General features: G+C 37.3%; 1 protein-coding gene across 1 annotated transcript in view; it reads right to left on the bottom strand.

The window, feature by feature from the left end:
* The window catches only part of spg (dedicator of cytokinesis spg), a 916969-nt gene that overhangs the window by 471100 nt on the left and 422733 nt on the right, over nt 1-23136 (bottom strand). Inside the window, exon 21 of the mRNA XM_090372306.1 lies at nt 20577-20669. Within this exon, the coding sequence (XP_090228432.1) occupies nt 20577-20669 (93 nt within the window). The remainder of the gene's footprint in view (nt 1-20576; nt 20670-23136) is intronic.

Here is a 23136-nt window from a genome sequence, read left to right as displayed (position 1 = left end):
ATTTCTTTTATCCCATACTGGCTATCACACGTAAGTCTCTGAAAAAAATTATCAATATCTGTGGCTAAAAATTAACAACTAGCATTGGAACAACAGGCTTAAACTGAAAATTATTTTAGCAAGCAGGCAGATGAAAATAATCAGAACCAAGCTCAGAAATTCTTTTACCGTGTATATTCCCATTAACTAGCACATATCATTTAAGCTCCTATTGGACCAATTACCAGAAGGCATATGGGCTTCTTTCCATATGTTTATATCCTTAGGAATGAATGAAAACACGTTCTCCCACAGTGTTTATATATTAGAAAACCTAGCCTTCTATAAAGGCAAATTTCTTAGGCTCGGCAAACTGCTTTTCAAATGGTGGCTCACTGGCCACTTGGATATGACCCAACAATTAGTCAGTTAATGGCTTTGATACATGACTGTATGCATTGAAATTACTCCCAGGAAAGCTTGGAAATATTTTAACCTAATCTAACATTATAAATGACCTATTAAAAAAAAAAAAAAAAAAAAAAATTATATATATATATATATATATATATATATATATATATATATATATATATACACAGTCGATTCCGGTTATTTGGGACACATCAGGACTGGTGCATTTTGCCCCGATTAAGCGGCTGCCCCAATTATCCGAAGTTTTACGTGAATAGTTAAAAATACAATTAGTTCACTGTACAATCAAATAACGTTACGACGAACTCACCACATTAAAGTACCGTTCACTATACGATGTGTAGTAAGCACCGGTCATTGTGATCAATGACCGGTGCTTACTACACATGTGTTTGTGAATTGAATTTTAATTCTATTAAACAGCGATTCTAATTAGCGAAAATAGGAGGAATATTATCCACAGGCTATAAAAGTAAAGATATATTAAGCACATATTTACTCTTTATTACCTTACCAATTAAAAAATTAAATGATACGTGAAAATCAGAAGAATATATGTGATAATCGGAATAATTAATACGTACTGTAATATGTACATACCAACTAGTTGACATTTCTGTTCACTGACATTTGTGGGTGGGGGTTAAAATTTAAAACAGTAAAAAGATAAGCAATCAATAACAAAGAACATGGCACACACAAATTGCAAGTAACACAACACGCGCAAGTGAGAACGGAGTAACAAATTACGAAGCTTTAAAAATAGGAATGAAGAGAAGATTCTGAAAATTATTTTTTTTATATGATTGAAGATTCCATGGAAGTGTAAACACATTTTACCATAATAACCCACAGAATTCCAGCTGTCGGTATTACCGCAAATTCAATAAGATCGAGTTTGTCCGTTTATGATAGATTGCACTAACAGAAAAGCCCAATAAACAGGTGACTGCTAATTGTTTTTATTGTTTTATGGTTGTGACCTCCAGAAATCCGAACGAACTACGTGGTATGGTCAGAGACAATCGTAATCTCCAGTGCTGAGGTCTCCTGCCCCGATTAAACGGCATTTTGTCCCAATTAAGCGAAGTAAACAATGGATATTTTCTCGATTGGTTTTTGTTTTTTAAGATTTGCCCCAAATAAATAGCTGCCCCGATTAACCGGTGGCCCAAATAACCGGAATCCACTGTATATATATACAGGGTTGTTAAAATTAGCATATCCCTATGTAGAGGGCTCTGGAGCGAGTTCTAAGGCTTCTACTGGAGAGAAATTTGGACAACAGGTACAATAAAGAATGTGCTAGCCATTTATTGGGGAAAAAAAAAAAAATTAGTCACTATATGGCGCTGTAGCAACACAAATCATTTGAACGGTGCTACAATTGTTCAATGTGTCCTCCTTTTTGGTCACCAACAGTTTCAATTCAAAGAATAGATTTTCTACAGCAGAACGTAACATGTCAACTAATGCTGTTCTTCAGATCTGCCAGAGTTTGACATCCTTCCCGATATACCTGATTCTTCAAAACACTCCACAACCAGAAGTGGCATGGGGTGAGGTCTGGTGATCGGGGTGGCCAAGATGTCTGTAAACAATGGCTGATGACCCATTTGTCTGTAAAGTGTTGCCTTAGCCTTTGGACACATTGGTGGATGTTGGCTGGCACACCATCTTGCATGATTATGGTATCCTGAAGGCAACCACGTTGCAGCTCTGGTATTGCAAAATTTGCCAACATTTCATAATATTGCTGTCCAGTGATGGAATAGGTGCGGGGTCCAGTAGGTGTTACCTGTTCAAAAAAATATGGCCCAATCATGAATGTGGCCATAAATCCACACCACACTGTGACTTTGGGAGAATGCAATGGGTCTTCTTGGATAACTTGAGGATTTTCCGTTGCCCAAATAGGACAGTTGTGCGTATTCACTTATCCATTTAACCAGATGTGGGCTTCATCACTCCAAAGGATGTTCCATGGCCAAGTGATATCCACTGTCATTCGCACCAGAAAGTGAAGTGTGTATGTGAAACGAATATCTGCATCACCATGTGCATCTTGTAAGAATAGTACCACAACACCTGAAGCATTACTAGCCTTAGTGGAATACAGCATGTCCACTTCACGAGAAACAGCTGGCACTCTTGCACTACCACATGGAGATTGACTTGATAAACCACAACAGTCATAGCCATATCTTCAATACGAGAGGAGTCCACTCATTTTCGGCCTCTACCTGGATGGGAACCAAGATGTCCTGTCCCTTCAAATTTCGCCATTTTGCAGACAGCACAGTCATAGGTCCTTATGCACTTCTGACGGTGGAATTCTCTGATAGCTGCAGCTGCATTGTTGCTGTTTTGATAGTACAGCTTCACTAATAGCGCCTTTTCCTGCAATGCTGTTGGCATTGCTACTATAGTACAGGCAAACATCTACTGTATGATTTTGAAGAGACTGCTTTGCTTCTATACAGTACAGAAGAGCTAAGTAGGGCCGCTGTGGCCATAACTTATGATTATGCAAATAATGTAAGTTTTTTGCATAATCGTAACTAAGATAATTACGTGCCATACAGTGACAAATTTTGTAACTAATTTGTTTTTTTCCTATAAACGGCGAGTGCATTCTTTATTGTACCTGTTGTCCAAATTTATCTTCAGTACGAACCTTAGAACTCATTCCAGAGCCCTGTACATAGGGATACTTTAATTTTAACAACCCTGTACATATAATTCCCCCCCCCCCCAAACTGGTGCTATATAAGCATTGCTTCCTTGCAACATTGGCATTTCAGTTATCTACACATCTCAGGCAATAATGTGCTATCTGCGTTGTGACAGCAGATTGGTGAAAGCTCATACTTGTATCAGCAGGACAACAATATCCAGGTCATACTGCTGGCATAATATCAAACTGGTTTGAGCACATAAGCACTGAAATGTTGGACTGACCACCTCAGAGTCCTGACCTCAATCCTTTAGGGTAAACTGAGACTGCCAAAAAAACAGAGATGAACTGTTCGCTTGCTTGAAAGAAGAATGGCAGAAAATATCAAGGGACATTTATAAAAGAAACTAGGAGAGTGTGCTATGGATACTAGAAGCTGTCATAAACGCTAAAAAATTTAAGGGTATCAGAATGCTATTACCTTTCTTGTAAATAAAGGTTATTTGTAGATATGCAGATGTCTGAATGTTAATGGTAGGGCAACATATAAATGTCACAAAATCATAAAATCTCAATTGCTGCCTAAAATATTGACATTAGAGAACAACTAACGACACTTAGATTCAGCACACAAATACAGTTAATAAAGTTAAATATAAGTGAAATTTTATTATTGTTACATAGTGTTATTATATACTTATTAAAAGATGAGATTTAATTAGAATAAAAAATAGAATGGGAAGAATATGAGCATTAAGAACTTATTTAAATAAAATCATACAGAGGAAAGTGCACAAACATAAGAGGAACCTTTCTCTTGTGTTTGTCATAGAGACTTGCTCTATACTAAAATTATACCGTACAAACAAGATTTTGAACTGTAAACTTTTGTTGAATGTCATCTACAGTTGATTCGTGAGTGATAATAGAAGTGGAGAGAGTGTGGTTATTATATTAAATTTTAATTTTACGGCAGAATTCATGTTGGAAGTTTAATATTATTCAAATTCCATATTTGTGAGAAGGTTGTAAGTACTTTAACATTAAAGACTGAAAATTGTGTGTTGTATTTCTGAGGTTCGTGAAAAGTTGATGGGCAGGACTTCAGTTCCATGGTATTTTGCACATATATTGGCTTGATGATAAAAGATCTGCTGTCATTAGCATTAAGCAGAGGCATATGATGCAAGAAAGCAAGCTTATGCAGCATCAGCCAAAAAAAAAAAAAAAAACACACTTCCATTCGTTCAAAATACCTGTCCAGCTGAGCCTTAAATTTATTTAGGCTATCAACTTCCACAACAAGAGATGGAAGTCTGTTCCACCAACCAACTACCCGCTGGCTAAAGGCAAATTTATGAACATCTATCCTACATCTGTTTTTCCTCAATCTGAATTTATGCCGTCTCAGGTGATTATTCTGAGCAAGAGGAAGAATCCCAACAGCATTGAGCATGCTCAAATCATTCAAGGCTTTATAAACCTCTATCAGATCATCTCGCCGGTGCCCAGTCTCCAGACCCTGTAATTTGCAAAACTTAAGCCTTTCTTTGTAAAAGTAACCCTTTGTTCCATTCACTAATCTTGTAGTAGTAGTAGTAGCAGCAGCAAGTGTATGAGCTTATGCAGCATCAGCCAAAAAAAAAAAAAAAACACACCATCCCTTCCAAATGCCTGTCCAGTTCCTCCTTAAATTTATTCAACCTAACAACTTCCACAACGACAGATGGAAGTTTGTTCCAGCAATTAACCACCCGCTGGCTAAAGGCAAATTTCCACACATCTATTCTACATCTGTCCTTTCTTAATTTGAATTTATGCCCCCTTAGATTCGTAATCTGAACAAGTGGAAGGATCCCATCAGAATTCAGCGTGCTGAACCCATTCAAGGCCTTATACACCTTAACCCTTCTCTGTACTCGTTCCAGCAGCTCTACATCCTTCTTGAAATGAGGCCACCAGACCATATACAGTACTCAAGGTGTGGCCTGACCATTGCCTTATACAAGGGAATAATCACCTCCTTATCCCTGCTAGAAAAATTCCTATATATCATTGACAAGACACCATGAGCTACTCTTGCAGCTCGTCTGCACTGCTCAGAGAACTTCATATCTGCCTGCATAATTACCCGCAGGTCCTTTTCATTCTCTACCACTGTCAGTGTAGTACCACAGAGTTAATACGTTGCTCTGGGGTTGCTTTTTCCCATACGTAGTACTTTACATTTGTCAATGTTAAACTTCATTTGCCACGTCTCAGCCCGTCTGCTGAACCTTTCCAAATCCTGTTGCAGCAGCATAGTGTTAGTAGTGTCCTTAACAACCCTGCCAACCTTTGTATCGTCTGCAAACTTGGAAATTAAGCTTGATATACAATCATCAATATCATTTATAAATACAGAAAACAATAATGGACCATTGAGCCCTGAGGAACTCCACTAATAACATTAGTCCACAACGAGCAGTGTCCATTGATTACCACTCTGTCTTCTCCCCCTCAGCCATCCCTTTATCCATAGCAGCAATTTGCCTCCAATGCCACAATGCTCCAATTTGTGCAGCAGTCTTCCATGTGCAACAGTATCAAAAGCCTTTCTAAGATCCAAATATATAATATCAAAGTTATTCTCTGCATCCAGTTCATTTGTGACTGCATCACAGTATCCAATCAAATTGGTAAGGCACGACTTTCCCTTAACAAAACCATGCTGTGTCCGAGCTATAACTGAAGTCTTGTCTAGATGATCCTGCAGTGCTTCTTTAACCAGTGCTTCCATTAATTTTCCTGGAACAGAAGTTAAACTCACAGGTCTATAATTACTTGTGTCAGCCTTTGTCCTCCTTTGTGAACTGGGGTCACATTTGCACATTTCCAGTCTATGGGTACCTCCCTTGAGTCCAAGGAAGCTCTCATAATTATGGCTAACGGTTTGCTTACTTCCTTTGCTGCCTCCTTTAATATAACTGGATAGATCCCATCCACCCCAGGTGCCTTTCTTGTGTTTATCTTCAACAATTTCTCCTCCACTTTACTCTTGGTTATTACAAGATTATCCAGCTTACTGCCAGAGTTGAATACACCTCTGGCATTTCCCTCGTTGAATAACTTCTCATGTGTGAATGTCGATGCAAAATATTTATTTAGTTTGTTAGCTACATGAGCAGGATCATCAACAGTTGAACCATCGATATCAAGTGGACCAATCTGATTCATACCACAAATTTAAACAGATACACCAACCGTTTAACTGATTTAATAGTAAAATAAAATAAAATAAAATAAAATGATACAAAAGACTGTAAAATAATATTTACAAAAATATGATTATTTACAAAAAACTAATTTACAACAAAAATAAAATAAAATAAGTTGAAATGCATTAAAATATAAATTTAAAAGGGATAAAAACACTATTGAAGCTTTCGGAGGTGTCTGCCTCCTTCCTCAACAATAGTGAAATTTAAGCGACACATCCTTAAATACCAGGTTCACGGCACACGTGGATGACCAGGCGCATACTCGGTATTCCTTTCACTTGTTCCAGAACCAGAAGTGGTCTGGGGACGTGGAAAACTAAAACGTTTTATCTCTGGCAAAAACCAGTGCCTCAAAAAGGGGGTGAAGCCTAACTCCCCTGTCTCCGTTCATGCTATTGTTGCCAGAGGATCCAATCCACAGACTTTACAGCCACTTGCGGTCTTAGAATCTATGCGCCTGGTCAAGAATGACAGCGTTGTCGGGGGAGATCTGGTGTTGTTTTTCCCAATAATGCTCGGCAATGGCGGATTTATTGAGCTCTGCGGTCCGTATCACTCTTCAATGTTCCCCCAGACGGTCCTTGAGACAGCGTCCTGTCTCACCCACGTAACATTCTCCACAATCCGGGTATGTGATCTCATATACGACCCCACTAATAGAATCCCTAGTAATGGGGTCTTTGACCTGTGACACTACTGTGTGCAATCTCCGGCCAGGAGCTGCACACAGCATGTCTGAAAATCGTGAAGCATCCTCGCAATCCGATCTGACAGGCCCGGATAGCAGGGAATATACACTGTGGTAAGCAGTACACGCGGAACTACCCGATTGGGCTCTTCCTCTCTATTGTATTTATCAATGACCCTCTGGGGGTAACCGCACCTCATAAGATCCGTCATAATTTGCCTAATTTCCTTGTCCCCCTCCTCAGAGTTGCTGCAATGTGTCCTCACCCTATCCAAAAGTGCTCTGGCCTTTTGGCCAACTAACAACACTATTTTTATGTTGGGCAGTCTGTGCCATCCTATAATGTGTGAACTGGCCCCTACACATTGGTTTCCTATAAACCTTGGTTCTAAGTCTGGGGCCTTCCCTATATACCATTATGTTCAGAAATGGGACGGTACCATCTATTTCTACCTCCGAGGTTACGTGGGGGAGACAGGATGGCGTCTCAAGGACCGTCTGGGGGAACATTCAAGAGCGATACGAACCGCAGAGCTCAATAAATCCGCCATTGCCAAGCACTATTGGGAAAAACATCACCAGATCTCCCCCGACAATGCTGTCATCCTTGACCGGGCGCATAGATTCTGGGACCGCAAGTGGCTGTAAAGTCTGTGGATTGGATCCTCTGGCAACAATAGCATGAATGGAGAAAGGGGAGTTAGGCTTCACCCCCCTTTTTGAGGCACTGGTTTTTGCCAGAGATAAACGTTTTAGTTTTCCACGTCCCCAGACCACTTCCGGTTCTGGTACAAGTGAAAGGAATACCGAGTATGCGCCTGGTCATCCACGTGTGCCGTGAATCTGGTATTTAAGGATGTGTCGCTTAAATTTCACTATTGTTGAGGAAGGAGGCAGACACCTCCGAAAGCTTCAATAGTGTTTTTATCGCTTTTAAATTTATATTTTAATGAATTTTAACTTATTTTATTTTATTTTTGTTGTAAATTAGTTTTTTGTAAAGAATCATATTTTTGTAAATATTATTTTACAGTCTTTTGTATCATTTTATTTTACTATTAAATCAGTTATAAACGGTTGGTGTATCTGTTTAAATTTGTGGTATGAATAATCCCAACCTTAGAGGCCTTATTGCAGATATAATCTGATTCATCCTTTTCCTTCTGGAGTTTACATAAGTAAAGAACTCTTTGCTGTTTTTCTTTGCATCCTTTGCAAAAGATTTCTCATAATCTGCCTTTGCCTGCCGAACCTCCTTTGTAACTTGGTTACAGATCTACTTATATCTATCATAGGCTTCTGTCACATGTTAATTTATATGTATCCCATGCATTTTTCTTCTCTGCCATATGTCTCATTAGTTCATCTGACATCCATTTAGGCCTAAACCATGAACAATATTTCTTAGTTGGTATGTAAAGCCTAGTAGCCTCCAAGATTATTTCTTTGAATGCTTCCCATTTTGAATTTGCTGTGGGTAACATCATCAGTTGGTCTCACTGTATAGAATTTAAATACAGTCTCAGACCATCGTAGTCGCCTCTACGAAAACAAACACCTTTCCCTTTACCTCTGATGGTAGTTACCTCTTTGAGTAAATCCCACTTCAGCATACTGTGATCCTTTATCTGCAGATTCTTAATGCATGAAGAATCACTACTGATAATCAGATGAAGAGTATTACTCCCTCTAGTTGCCTCCAGAACATGCTGATGTAGAAAACAATCATCCAATAAATCCACAAAAGCCTTACTAGTCGTGACCAACCCACAAATTCCATTCAATATCTGGGAAATTAAAATCCCCCATTATAAGACTCTCTGATTTACTGGCCCACTCTATTTCCATGTACAGTTTCTTATTACACTCAGAGTCATTAGGTCTATAGCACACTCCTACTCTCAATTTTGATCTCCCAATGCTTATGTCACACCAAAATGACTCTACACTGCACTGTCCAGTGATGTCGACTGTTATATAGCAAACACCATGGTAAATATTGCACCTCTCACGTATTCAACAGCAGAGCTTATTATAACGAAGCCAGTTTATGCAAGGAATACCATGGAACCGAACTCAGCCAACATGCCCATTCAACTCTTCAGATTGATTCCGCTATAACACTTAAATTAAATTAGTTAGTTAAATTAACTTCTTGTTAAAAATTAACCATTTAAGATGCATTAGAAACAGAATGGTCCAAACACAACAAAAAATATTCAGTCCTTATTGTTAAACTACCTACAACCTTCTCACAAATATGTAATTTGAATAATATTAAACCTACAACACAGATGTCTGAATTGCAGCATGGGAATTAAAACTGAATATATTAAGTATACTCTCTCTCTCTCTCTCTCTCTCTGTCTCTCTCTCATGAACCAAATAAAGATGACTTTAAAAAGATCACAATTCAAATTCTTGGTTCTACAGTATATTTTAGTATAGAGCAAGTCTCTAGGATAAACACTAGAGAAAGGTTCACTTTCCTCTGTGGGATTTCATTTTAAATAAGTTCTTAATGCATGCATTCTTTCCATTGTGCTTTTTAATTTAATCGAAGCAAAAAGTTAATGAGGCAAGTTTTGTTAAAAATAAGGTACACTAAACCTTTCCTTTTTTGTTAGTATTCTCCCGGAACTTAAGGTTAATATATAATATTAAATCAATAAAAGGTTATCTGAAACATTCAGGTTTCTGGTTACTTTTGGCAATATAGTGTATATCAAAACAGGAGCTCATTTGTACTGACTGAAAGTTTTGCGTGTACCTTTGATTATATGGTCAAAGCTCTCTGTAGCAACCCCCCAAGGGAAAAAATGCCATTATATTGATAGTATATAAAACCAGGTGGAAAAAAAACTAAAAAGTTTTAAGATATAATGTAAATCCAATAATACGATATAGTATAATCTAATTCACATACATACTACAGGACAGTTCCATTAATATACATATGTACAGTACACATAACCCTCGTATAACGTGGTAGTTAGATTCCTATAAAATAGATTAGAATCTTTAATTGCAGCAATGATAGACACACAATTAGTCCCGTCACGGCATGATGGTGCCAGGGGTTTACAAAACATATTTACAAAAGATACATGAGAAAAACATAAGTTAAATGTTGTGTTGTGTTGTGCAAAACCTGTTATACGGGGAATAAGAAAAATTACAAAAAGGGAGGTTATGTTCCAAAAGCTAATAAAAATGCACTATTTCATTAACAAAATGTTAACAAAACTAACAAAACTACACAATTTCATTAAAAAATGTTAACAAAAATACAACATTCTAGATTTCGTATATATTCTACTCTCTTTAAAATATCAGTAATCTGGGTTTGTTTGCCTTTGCGTGATAAATCTTTGTGAATTTCATCGTATGGAAATAGGCATTTTTGGAGCTCCCTTTTGAACTCTGGGCTCCTTTCGTTCAAGAATTTGCAATCAAAAAGTAAGATTCTAATTGCTCGTCTAACTTTTGACCTTCCCATATGCTTTTAGTGTAAAATTGGAAGTTTTGAATTTTCATCTACGCTATCATCCTCTGAATTGATTTGATTCTACCTCCAATGCCATTTCCACCAAATTCGCTTCGCTAGAAACTTTTTCTACCGGTAATTCTTGAAGGTTTTCAGTAATCATCTTTTTTTTTTTTTTTTTTTTTCAAAACAGAAAATCATCGATTTTCTGTTTTGCTGGACGAAAACTAGAGTTTCCAGAAAAAAAAACCATGTTACCCTCTCCTGAGCTCAAGTAACTCAGCCATGTTGTGAAAAAGACCCATAAAAATTCCTCCTTTCATTGACGGGATTCGAACTCAGGTTTTTTTCCACCCATTGTGGGCAGAAAGGCAATTCTATCAACTGTGTGTGCTACCCATGGGAGCTTCAGTAGTCATATCATCAAAACCTTGCCATCCTACCAATGCAGCAAGTTCTACTATCAGAATGATTTCGTTTTCTGCTGGTTCGACCATATTTCCTGAATGAACTGACTCTGGCCATGCTTTTTTTCCACACGCATTTAACACTGATGGTTTTACTTCTTTCAGCAATAAAGCTATGATTCTGATACAGTGCACAAATGAGAAATGTTTCCATGCCTCCATTACTTCAATAGATTTGGAATAATTTTTTTTTGAATTCCATTGTAACGATTTTCTGATGTAATGAGTTAAAGGTGAATGTAATGCCTTGATCTAAGGGCTGATTGAAAGAAGTTGTATTAACCTAGTACAACTGTGGTGGTAGGAGCATAAATTCAACGTTTAGATGACAAATATTTTGGATGGCCAGGTGTGCTATCCAGTAGCAATAAAACTTTGAAATCTAGATTTTTCCACAAGTTCAATAGCACAGAACGTAAACTGGTAAAATCCCTGTATTTTATTTCCCAACAAAATAAAATACAGGGATTTCTCAATTTTTTTTTTTTTTTTTTTTTGAGTAGTGAGTTAATAGCAGGGATTCAAAAAGAGTGGAAAAGTTGAAAAATTACATCCAACATAATAGCAGGGTTCCCCCAGGGAAAAAAAACTCAAAAATACCCTGTTACCCAGGTTTACAGAAATTCTTTAACCGTGTTGGAGCGAAACTGTGTTACATAAGTAACGTGATAGAGCGAAACTGTGTTGTATAAGTACCATGTTGTGCGAGGATTTCCGCAATTTATCAATCATGTTAGAGCGAAACCATGTTGTAGAACTACCATGTTATATGGGGGTTGCATGTATCTACATATACTGGGTGGTTACACTAGGTTCCCGATTCAGGAGACCCTAGTGTCAAAACGGTTAGAGATAGCACTGTGAAAAGCAGAGGTTGTGTCATTTAGTGTATGGGGAAGCGATTTTTTAGAAGGAAAAAAATTAGTTGAAATTTCCACCCAGAGGAGAAATTGGTGCTGTAAACGTGTGTGTGTGTGTGTGTGTGTGTGTGTGTGTGTGTGTGTGTGTGTGTGTGTGTGTGTGTGTGTGTGTGTGTGTGGGGTATGGTTGTTTATTGGCGTATTATATGGCTATAGTGCGCCTATTCGTAGGAATATTAAAAAATAATCCAGTTTAAATTAGTTTCAGTTCTGAAGCCTATTTATAAAAGATGATACACTCCAATTTGTTTTATAAAGCAGAAAAGGTCGTTAACATTTGCGTCCTCTCCAATGATATGATGTAGTGTCAATGGTTCTCGACGATTAGCCAGATTTTGAAGTATTGCAGCTTGATGTTGTTGATACTGTGGACAGTCAATCAGAATGTGTTTGACTGTTAGATATTCTAAGCAGTGTGGACACTGAGGAGGATCATCGCCCATTAGTAGATGGAGGTGAGTCAGATGGGTGTGTCCTATTCTCATTCGTGTGAGTACCACTTCTTCCCGCCGCACTGTCTGATTGCTGGATTGCCAGAACTTTGGGTATTGTTTCAGCTGGAAAAGTTTGTTCTTCATTTGGTTATGCAATAATTCTATCCACTGTGCATGGCATGCTGCTTGAATTAAGATATTATAATCGGGCGCTGGAATAGGGGCAGAAGTTAGGTCTGAACTTGGACTTTTGGCAGATATATCAGCCACTTCATTCCCTCTTATGCCTGAATGTGCTGGAATCCAGCAAAACTTCACTAGTTGTTGACGATGATAAATCTGCAATAACAAACTCCTGATTTTCATTACAATATGGTGATTGTTTTGAGATGTATTCTGCATTGCGTTAATTGAGCTGAGAGAGTCAGTATAAACTATATATTTTGCAGATGGATGTAGAGTCAAATTTTCTAGAGCTAACTGTATTGCATACAGTTCTGCTGAAAAGTTGCTATACTCAGGTGGAAGAGAAGCTGATATGATAGCAGAGAGAAACACTGCTGCTGCTCCAACAGTTGACAGAGATTTGGAACCATCCGTATATATCGGCAAGAAGTCAGCATAAGTTTGAATATGGCTAGCATGGAGTTGTTGCACAGTCACTGCCAGTAGGCAATTCTTTCCCCATTGAAGAAAATAGGTATCAGGGGTCAGTTGAGGAAAGGTGGTCCGGGGATGAGAGTAATTCTTTATCTGTTGCCTATTGTGGAGAGGAACATTCCAGTTCTGTGATATTTCAAGGAGCCATAGTCCAGCTGGTTGGATTTTACTTGGTTTATTTCTATAGAGATTAACTAGTGGTTGATTAAAAAGGTATGGCTGAATAGGATGCGAAAGGCAAGTCTGTATTTTGGCTGCATATGTAAGTAGTAACGTTTTTCTACGAAGATGCAAAGGGGGCTCATTAGCTTCAATGTATAGACTGAGTTGGATGTATGCAACTCAGACTCTGTAGGCAACAATTGCAATCCACAGTGCATTATGTTGAATAGGATCCAGCCAGCGTAGCACACTCCTTCGGGCAGAATCAAACTGGAGCACCATAATCTAAACGGGATCTAATCAGTGCTCTATATAAGAGCAGCAAAGTTGTACGATCTGCTCAGCAAGAGAGGGCAGATAAAGCTCTTAGCATGTTGATCTTTTTAAGACAGGCAGTACGTATTAATTTAACATGCTCAAAGAAGTTGAGCTTACTGTCCAGGATTAGTCCCAAGAATTTCATATTGCTGGCAATTGGAATGGTGGAATTTGAAATCCGAAGTTCAGGATCTGCATGCAATTTACGTTGACAGCAAAAGTGGATTGCAACTGTTTTCTGTTGGGAAAGACGATATCCATTGAGCTCAGCCCACTTTTGACTTTATTGAGGGACATCTGCAATTGCCTTTCGATAGATCTCATGTTCTGAGAATGGCAAGAAATAGCAAGATCATCAGCATAAAGGTAAGCCTCTACAGTATTTGGGAGTACTTTTGTAATGGAATCAATTTTAAGGGCAAACAAGGTTGCACTCAAAACTGATCCGTGCGGTACTCCTTCTTCCTGCGAGAATGTAGCAGAAAGGGAATTTTGATATCTCACCTGGAAAGATCGGCTCTTGAGGAAGTTCCTAATAAATATGGGTAGGTTGCCTCGTAGACCAAGATTATATAGATCACTGAGAATGCCATACTGCCAGATAGTATCAAATGCCTTCTCTATATCAAAGGAGACCATGAAAAGCTGTTTGTTTTTCACAAAGGCATTGTGAATTTCATATTCTGCCTTGATCATCAGATCTAGGGATGACCTGTTTTTGCAAAAGCCATGTTGACAATTATTCAGTAGATGTTGAGTTTCAATGATCCAAGTGAGTTGACTATGGATCATTTTTTCAAGAATTTTACCAAGGCAACTTGACAGTAACTATTAGAACTGGAGGGATCTTTTCCAGGTTTCAAAAATGCCAAAACTGTAGCGTGATGCCAAGAGGTTGGATAAATATTTTCCAGGAAGATCCAGTTAAAAAAGATTAGAAGCAGTTGTAAGTTTTTCTCATCGCGATGCTGCAGCATGACATAATATATGCCATCTGGCCCAGAGGCACTGTTTCGTGTTGTTCTGATGGCCTGTAAAAGCTCACAATATTGCAGAGGCTGATTATATGGAAGTGACAGTGAAGTTCAAAAGTTGATAGATCTCTGTTCGTTGGCGGTCTTAATATTCTGGAATTTTGGAGTGTAGTTTGATGCAGCCGATATTTGAGCAAAGGTTTTGCCCAAGGCATTGGCTACATCTAGAGGAGCAGAGAGTTCTTGCCCATTGCAGGTGAGAATTGGGGAAGGAACAGCTGGAAACTTCCCAGAAAGCTGCCTAATTTTTTTTTCCCATATTAGTCTGGAGTCAGCGTTTCTATTGATAGTTGATGCGCCTTTGCCCTTAGTTTCTTGTAGCTAATTAGATTAGCTGTGGTTGGAGATCGACGGAATATATTAAATGCTTTATTTTTTTCCTTCTTTGCTTTTGTGCACTCTTCGTTCCACCAGTAGTTGAAATGCCGTTGGGATGGGGAATTTGATAATGGAGTTGAGTACTTAGTTGCAACTAAAAGGCAGGATGTAATATAATCAGTAACTTCATCTATGGGCTGTAGTTGAATAGTTTTTTTGTCAAGAGTGATTGCCGACTGAAATTTGGCCCAATTGGTTTTAGAGAATTTCCATTTCCTGCAGAGCTGTTGTATTTGGGGTTGTGCAGTCAACAGATACAAACAATTGGAAAATGATCACTGCCCATGGGATCATCCAGAGTGGACCATTGCATAGCTGAAAACATTATCAGGGAGCAAATCGATAGGTCAATGGCAGAAGTCTGTCCATTGGGTAACTGTATATGGGTGTGCGAGCCACTGTTAAGAAGAGTGAGGTTTTCTTTTTCCAGTAAAATTTCAATCAGTCGGCCGCATCTGTCTAATTTAGATGAACTCCATAAAGGGTGGTGGCCATTGAAATCCCCTAGCAGGCAGATAGGGGAGGGTAGCTGTAATAAAAGTTCTTTAAGATCATTATAAGAGTAAGTATGATTTGGTGGGAGATAAACTGAGACTAGAGTTAATGCTGTCTGAGTAATCAGACGCACAGCGACAGCTTCGATTTGGGTTTGGAGAGTGATTTGCCTAGCTGGAATCCTTGTACTAATTAAAATAGCTACACCACCAAGAGCAGAATCGGATGTATTCCGATCTCGTCTATAGATAGAGTAGTTTTTTATGAAAATGGAAATTTGAGCAGTTAAATAGGTTTCTTGCAGGCAGAAACCAAATGGAGAGTAGCGATTAATTAAGTAATGGATGTCGTCAATGTTTCCACGAAAGCCTCTGCAATTCCATTGCAAGATGTTAGGCATTACTTGAATTTAGAAGAAGCTGTACCTGACGTGGCTGTCTTATGGCATTCTGGCTTTGGTTTGTCTCTTTTTGGAAAGGAAGGGTGACCAGTGTCCATCTCTTCTTCTGCAAATATTTCTAGAATTGGATCTTCCTGTTTGGATGGGTACTCTGCCTTCATCGATGTGTTCTGAATAATCTTTTTTGAAGTCGAACTATCATTATTTGTAGTAGTGGCATTCACTGGCGGAGATTGAGATTTTGCTGGTATTGTGAGAGGTGTATTATTTGCTTGGTCTGAGTGCTTAACGGCACTGGACTGTTGCTGAGAGAGGACAGCCTGAGCCCAGTCAGAGATGGAAGTGTTTGAAGGAACAGTAACATCGGTTTGTGCGGCAGTGGTTTGATATTTTTTTGCAATATTAACATAGGTACGGTTAGGTATACTGGGTGCAATTAATTTTCTTGCCTCTTGATAACTAACTCTGTTTTCAACTTTATATTTTACAATTTTTTTCTCTGTTTTCCACCTCTCACATGTCTTAGAGTAGGCAGGATGGTTGCCTTTGCAGTTGGGACATATCATTTCTTTCGCTAAACAATCACTTTGAATGTGATCGGAGGATCCGATCACATTCAAAGTGATGACAAAATTGGAACAAACTGTGTTCCCTCTGCATGTCATTTGAGAGTGGCCATACATTTGGCATTTATAACATCTCAATGGATTTGGTATGAAAGGACAAGTGCGGCAAAGTAGATATCCAGCTTTTACTTATGAGGGCAGGCTTGGACTGTTGAAGGTAAGAATGATATTTCTGGTAGGTGTGAGAATATTGTCTTTTTTTATCATTATTCTTTTTACAGCTATTACATTTTGTTCCTGAAGCTCTTCTTTAATTTCTTCCTCCATCACATTCATCAGGTCCCAACTAGAAATTACACCCTTTGATGTATTTAGGGTTGCATGTGGAGTTACTTTCACTGGAATACCAGCGAAAGTTGTCTTTTTTAGTAATTTCTCAGAGTGCCTGCTATTTAGAGTTTCAATAAATAAGTCCCCTGATTGCAGTCTCTTAACCGTCTTGGGAGACCCTGCAATACTTTCCAGATGTTTTTGAATTAAAAAGGGGGATAGCTTACTGAGCGGCTGTTCAGATAGTGAGTGCATTATTAAGAATGCAGGTAAGTCTGTCGCCGAGGGATTGGTTTTCAACCTCTTTGCTTGCGACGAATCATGGTCATTTTCTGTTTGGCCGACAGCTTGACGGCTCTAAAGTTGGAAACATATTTTGTTCCATGTTGGCTCCTCTTAGCCCCTGGCAGATGGACTTTTCTGCCAAGGTTACCGGCCCCGCCACGGGGAGGCAGGAGCAGTGCCTGGTGTGACCAAGCGAAAAGTAGTAAGTGGTTAGTAGTAATCTAGAAGAAATAAAGAAAGGTGCCTTTCCTTTCTTGCTCTATACAAGTGTTTTTGTTACAAGAGATGTTTTTAAATGAATAAATTTATTAACGTCAAGAATGTAAAATAACTGTAAATCACTTTTGGGAAATCACAGTAATAGCACAGAGAAATCACTCAGTCACATTCGCTTGGCACCCGGGGCCTGTAAACATGAGATGAAATACTTAACTTAGGATTAGAATATCAGATCTTAGAAATCTACAGATATTGTTTTATGTGCTTTCCTTCACTTGAGATGACATTCTGAAAAAGGACTGTGTGCGACACAATTTCATGTAGCATCTCATTGAGGATGTTGGCTACATGAAATTTAATGCTTTCTTTCAAATCAACAAGCATCTGTATGCTGCCACGGTAAACTCTGTCTTTTAGGTATCCCCATAGCCAGAAATCACAGGGATTGAGATCTGTGATCGGGCTGGCCAGAACTACGGAAAGTCTTTCGAAAAGATGCGATCATTTCCAAACGTTGAATGGAAGAGTTCCTCATCACGACCAACGCGGGGAGGGGCACCATCTTGTATGAACACTATGGTTTCCAAGCATTGCCTTTCTTGCAGAGCGGGAATAATGTGATCTCTTAGAAGAGAACAGTACCATGCACTAGTTACCGTACACCTTACGGGCCATGAGGTGTAGACTATTCGAAGAAAAATGGTCCGATTATAAATTCTGCTGTGAATCCACACAATAATGTAATGTATGGACTTTGTAGTGGTTTTTCATGCACAGCAAATGGACGAGAAATTCCCATATTCGGCAGTTTTGTGCATTTACAGCCCCATGAAGAGTGAAATGTGCCTCACCAGACCACAAGATCATCCACGCCAATGTATCATCAAGTTCCATACAAGCCAGAAATTGTAGAGCAAAGTCTATTGGTTGTTGCTGATTACAAGACTTTAGTTCTTGCACTATGTGAATCTTGTATGGGAACCGGCGTAAAATTATTCAAAGCACTTTACATACAGTAGACCAAGGAAGGTGCTTGACACAGTTCTGGCACTACTGACTGGTAGTGTTTCACATTCTGACCTGGAGGCCATTGCAACTGCCACTTCCTCCACTACCTCTGTTCCAATACGTGGTCATCTCCTGTCTGGAAATATACCTAACTCTCTGATCGCTTCAAATTTCTTTATTAGTTTTTGAAGCCCCACTGATGTAAAAGGTCCTTTACGCAAACCTTTAAAGTTTCTGATATTCACATAGTGCTGCATTACTATTATTCTGGTAGAACAGTTTTACTAAAAGAGCCCTTTCCGTTTTTTGTAAGAGCCATAATGGTTATTGATGGTGGCAGTATCCTTTCTACTTTTATCTAACAGGATGTCATTTGCGTAATCAGCGTGTCTTGAAGTAAATGACAACTTTTACATATGTGCAGTGCCATTTTTCCCTTGGTGGCCGAAATTTAAACTAATTTTTTTTTTTCCTTCTACAAATAGCCCACCGATTTTCATCCACTGATGACATACCCACCGATTTTCAAATCGCTAACTCTAACCGTTTTGACACTAGAGTCTCCTGAATAGAGAAACTTATTTTATAACCACCTGGTATGAGTACATACCTACATATATATATATATATCAAGGCCTGACCATAGACAGGGGAATTCCTTTCAGAATCACAGTAGGTTCCTCTCTTCATCGCTACAAATTTCAGGTTCCATTATGTTACAATGAATTCATATATATGCCGAAACACACAAATAGCATTCACTTCAGCATTGTCTTCAAAGCAGATTCCCCTCTAAGTTCAGGCAATGACTGCATCCTCAATAATTTCTTCACTATTATCAGACTATTCTTCAAGATTAACAGAGAAAGAAGCATAAAAAGCTTCATTCAAGGCAAAATATCCAGCATGTCAGAAACAGTGGCTGATCACTCTCTTCAACCTCACCCTGTGCTGAAACATAAAAATATATTGCCTAAAGCACATTGATTTCAGATTGTGTTTGCTTTCGAGACATAGCATAATTTTGTTTAACAGTATTCTTCGATAATTTTACAGTATTCTTCGATAACTGAAGAAATGATGTCATATTAGGTATCAAGTAGCCAACAGTGACTGCATGTAGACTTTTCACTTGCCAATAAGGAGTGCAGCTATCCACACACAGCAAAATTTTTCTATTCTCTGTGGTCATCTTGTGATCTAGGTCTCTGATCAATTCTTCATAGATTTCAAATGACATCCAAGTCTTTTAGTTGCTCAATACATAGCCAACAAAGTCTTGAAACCTTTAAAGGACTGAGGTGTCTGGGGTTTCCCAAAGATTAAGAGAGAAAGCTTCTCTGTGCAAGATATATTTGTCCATAGGAAAATGGTAATTCATTGTTTTTCCTTCTTTACAACAACATTTCTCATTTTCAAATGTAAGAATTTTATCCAGTAGCAACTTAAAAAAAGTAGTCTTGTCAGCATTGAAGTTGCTATTCTGATCATGTCAACGAAACATATTTTTAAATGATTCTCCTTCAATTCCTTTTTAGCTTGAGTGGTGAGGGCTGCACTTTTGCTACACACTTTTTTTCAAAGGGCAGCCTATAAATAAAAGTCTTATATTTTTCTGGAACCATCCATCCGAACACTTGATAATTCGGCCTTAGTTTATATAAGGTTTCTGTCTATAGCAACATTTTATGTACACATCATCATTAGCCATTCCAAAGTACCTTTTCAAGATCCATATACCTTGCTTTTTGTGTTTTGATCCTACCCAGTGCAGCAGATTTCTCTAATCTTTCAATCTTTCAGAATGGTGAATAATGTATTCTTAGCAAAGTTGGTCTTAAAATGGATGCTGTTATCTACAGATTGTAAAATATTAATTTTGTCTGTGATTGGCAAAGCTACCTGTTTCATAGGAGCCACATTGATAAAAATACAGTCTAAACATATTGACTTAGTCAAAGTTAATTTCATTCTATCAATAAGCATCAGAAATTGCCTAAGAGTGTGGGAAATCACCAACATGATTTCTCACAGTCAACATGCAAGCTAGTCATTAGCTTCAAAATTTTATTAATTTCGAATATTACAATAAACAAATAACAAACAAGATAAGAGTGGTAAAATTTGAGTCTTTTATAAAAAATCTGTTGGGACGTTAAAAAAAAAAGAGGGGTGCTATAAAGAGCTTCAACTGTATAAACTGTTTGTATAATGTAAACATCTCCAGGAATGATACTCTGCAATTAATTAAGGTACCTGCACTAATAGAATTTTAAAAAAACTTGATATAGGTCATATTTCTTGGATAACTTATCAATTCAGCATTTAGTTAATAATTGGTAACTTTTAATTAATTAAAAAAGGAAGTCCATACCAAAACTTTAAACACCAAACCAGAGTGAGATGTAGAATTCCCATCTCCTGTGGAAAACATGGAAAACAGGGCATCAAGAATATCTTGCAAAAACTGAAAAATGCCAAATTTGTACAAAACTATATAAACAATTTAATAACTCTAACTTCTATAAAAATAAAAATGGAAGATTTAAATTCCAAGGTTAAAAGTCACATTATAGTGAATTATCAAAGTTCAAATAATTCACCATAATTATCAAAATTTCTTTCGCATTTCATTGAAATTGGGGAATATGGGCTATTTATTACAAGCAATGGATAAACATAAATGATTGTTACTTTTGGGGATAAAATGAGTGAAAATTACAGTTCCATCATTGTACAATTTTCCATTTAGTAACTAGGTTTTCAGGAATATGCCATGTGAAGAATACTGAAGAATAGCAGGAAAATGTTTCCATCACCAATCAGCATTTTTATTCATGCTTAATGTCTTTTAACCCTTTTAGCAGTAGGTTCCTGGATCTTTTTTGTGTGGGCCCTGGGGGATATGCACATAGACTACATTTTCAAGGTCGTTTCAAACAACATGTCCTTTTAAAGTAAAACTATCTTGAAAATATTCAAGTATGTGCCTCCATCTCTTATTCATATTTTCAAAAATTATACACAGTTTATAATAGCTTAAGAGTGCAAAAATAGATGTTAACTACAGTTGCCCAATATGGGCTTGCAATCACTAAAATTGAGAAGTCTTGTAATAAAACTGAATCAGACAATACATAAAAGTGATGCAGATGATATTTCATCAAAAAACCATATGATGAGTTTCATATACAATTTTAAAAAATATATTTAAAAAAAATTTTTTTTTAAATTTCTGATTTGATTTTTGATAATAATTTAACTCTAGTTTTGAGTAATAAAGTCAAAATAAGAATACATCAATATTTTAAAGTATTTATGTAGAAAATTTTCAATTTTATAATATTTCAAAATTCCACACAAAACAAAAAAAAAAAAAAAACTTACTCTACGGAGTCCACTAACTATGAAAATTCACTGCAAAGGAACCAATGTTGTGTGGCAACCTCATCGAAAAAGGTTAAAATCCTAAAGCAATCTAACTTTTGTCAAGAAGAGTACTGAAGGAAACTAATGGAACATTTGCAAATGCTACAACCATTCACTGATGAATAGGTGACATAAGGCTGAAAGCTTGCTGTACTGAGAAAAAAATCTAACAAAACCAGCACATCAGTTTGTATAGTAATCAATATTACTATTATTTTCTTGACAGAAGTTTCCTTATCATGGTTCTGATGGTATCGTGATATAAGGTTTATGTTGCTTGTCTTCAAGACACAAAGTTCTAGTGTAGTCATTATGGGACAATATATTTCTTTCAAGTAGTTGCAAATATCTGATTTTGTGGCTGGCACAATGAATGCAGAGAATAAAATCTAGAGTAATTATTTGATTTCTATTATAACAAATCATCTCCATTAAGTGGATAAACTTCATTATTGTAAATGCATTGTCATTTGTCTGTTTTAAAAATATAAAGCAAATATGATTTGTTGCTCAAAGATTATTTGCAACAACATTTTGTTTTAAATAACCAATTTACAGTTCTTATCTGAAAGTAAACAAAAACTGTTAGCAAAAGAGAAGGGGGGAAAAAAATTCCATAAAAAAAAAAAAAAAAAATCAGGGACAAAAACGTACTTCCAAAAAAAAATTCCACATATTTGGAACAATGAATTTGACCTCTCTCTCTCTCAAATTAAAAGTTTGATCATCTTCATGATCAAGCTCTAGATTGGGAAGATCAATTTTTTTTTTCTTCATGATAGCATGAGTATGCTATCATGAAGGAAAAAATTGTGTTCCCTAATTTCTTCTACACCCAATTAAATGACACATAGCACAGCAGTATGGTATACATCAGAGATATAGCTCTCTTTATCTCTGTTACAGAGATACAGCGATTTGCATTAGTATTACATATGCAAGAGTTACAGTGATTAGCATTAGTAGAGGCATATGATGCAAGAAAGCAAGCTTATATAGCATCAGCAAAAAAAAAAAAAAAAAAAAAAAAATTACATAAAAGCAATCAGGGACAAAAAAGTACAGTCATTCCTCGTATAACACGTGTTTGCACTACATGAATTCGAACATACACAATTTATAAATAGGGGAACAATATCTCATATACCACGAACCAAATTCGCTTATGCATGATTCGCCTTTGTGTTTACAAGAAATGACAGTCGAATGCAGAATCACCCCAACCGAATGCAACACTATAGGAATGAAGAGAAGATTCTGAAAATGTATTTATGTTTTTTATATCAGTGAAAGGGAAACACATTTCACCATAATAACGTAAAAACCAACACAATTCCAGCTATCAGTATAATTGCAAATGCAATTAGATCGAGTTTACTACTAGCTTATAACAGATTCCACTAGCAGAAACACAACTGGAAATTGTTTTTATTGTTTTATGGTAGTAACCCCTAGAAATGTGCTTTAGTAAAATGTGAGGTGTTAATAGTGTATCTCTGCCTTTA

This window comes from Mastigoproctus giganteus, chromosome 4, assembly GCF_048544385.1.
Source record: "Mastigoproctus giganteus isolate SK-2022 chromosome 4, ASM4854438v1, whole genome shotgun sequence".
In the NCBI taxonomy this organism is placed as follows: domain Eukaryota; kingdom Metazoa; phylum Arthropoda; class Arachnida; order Uropygi; family Thelyphonidae; genus Mastigoproctus; species Mastigoproctus giganteus.
This window is presented reverse-complemented; position numbering and strand designations above follow the sequence as displayed.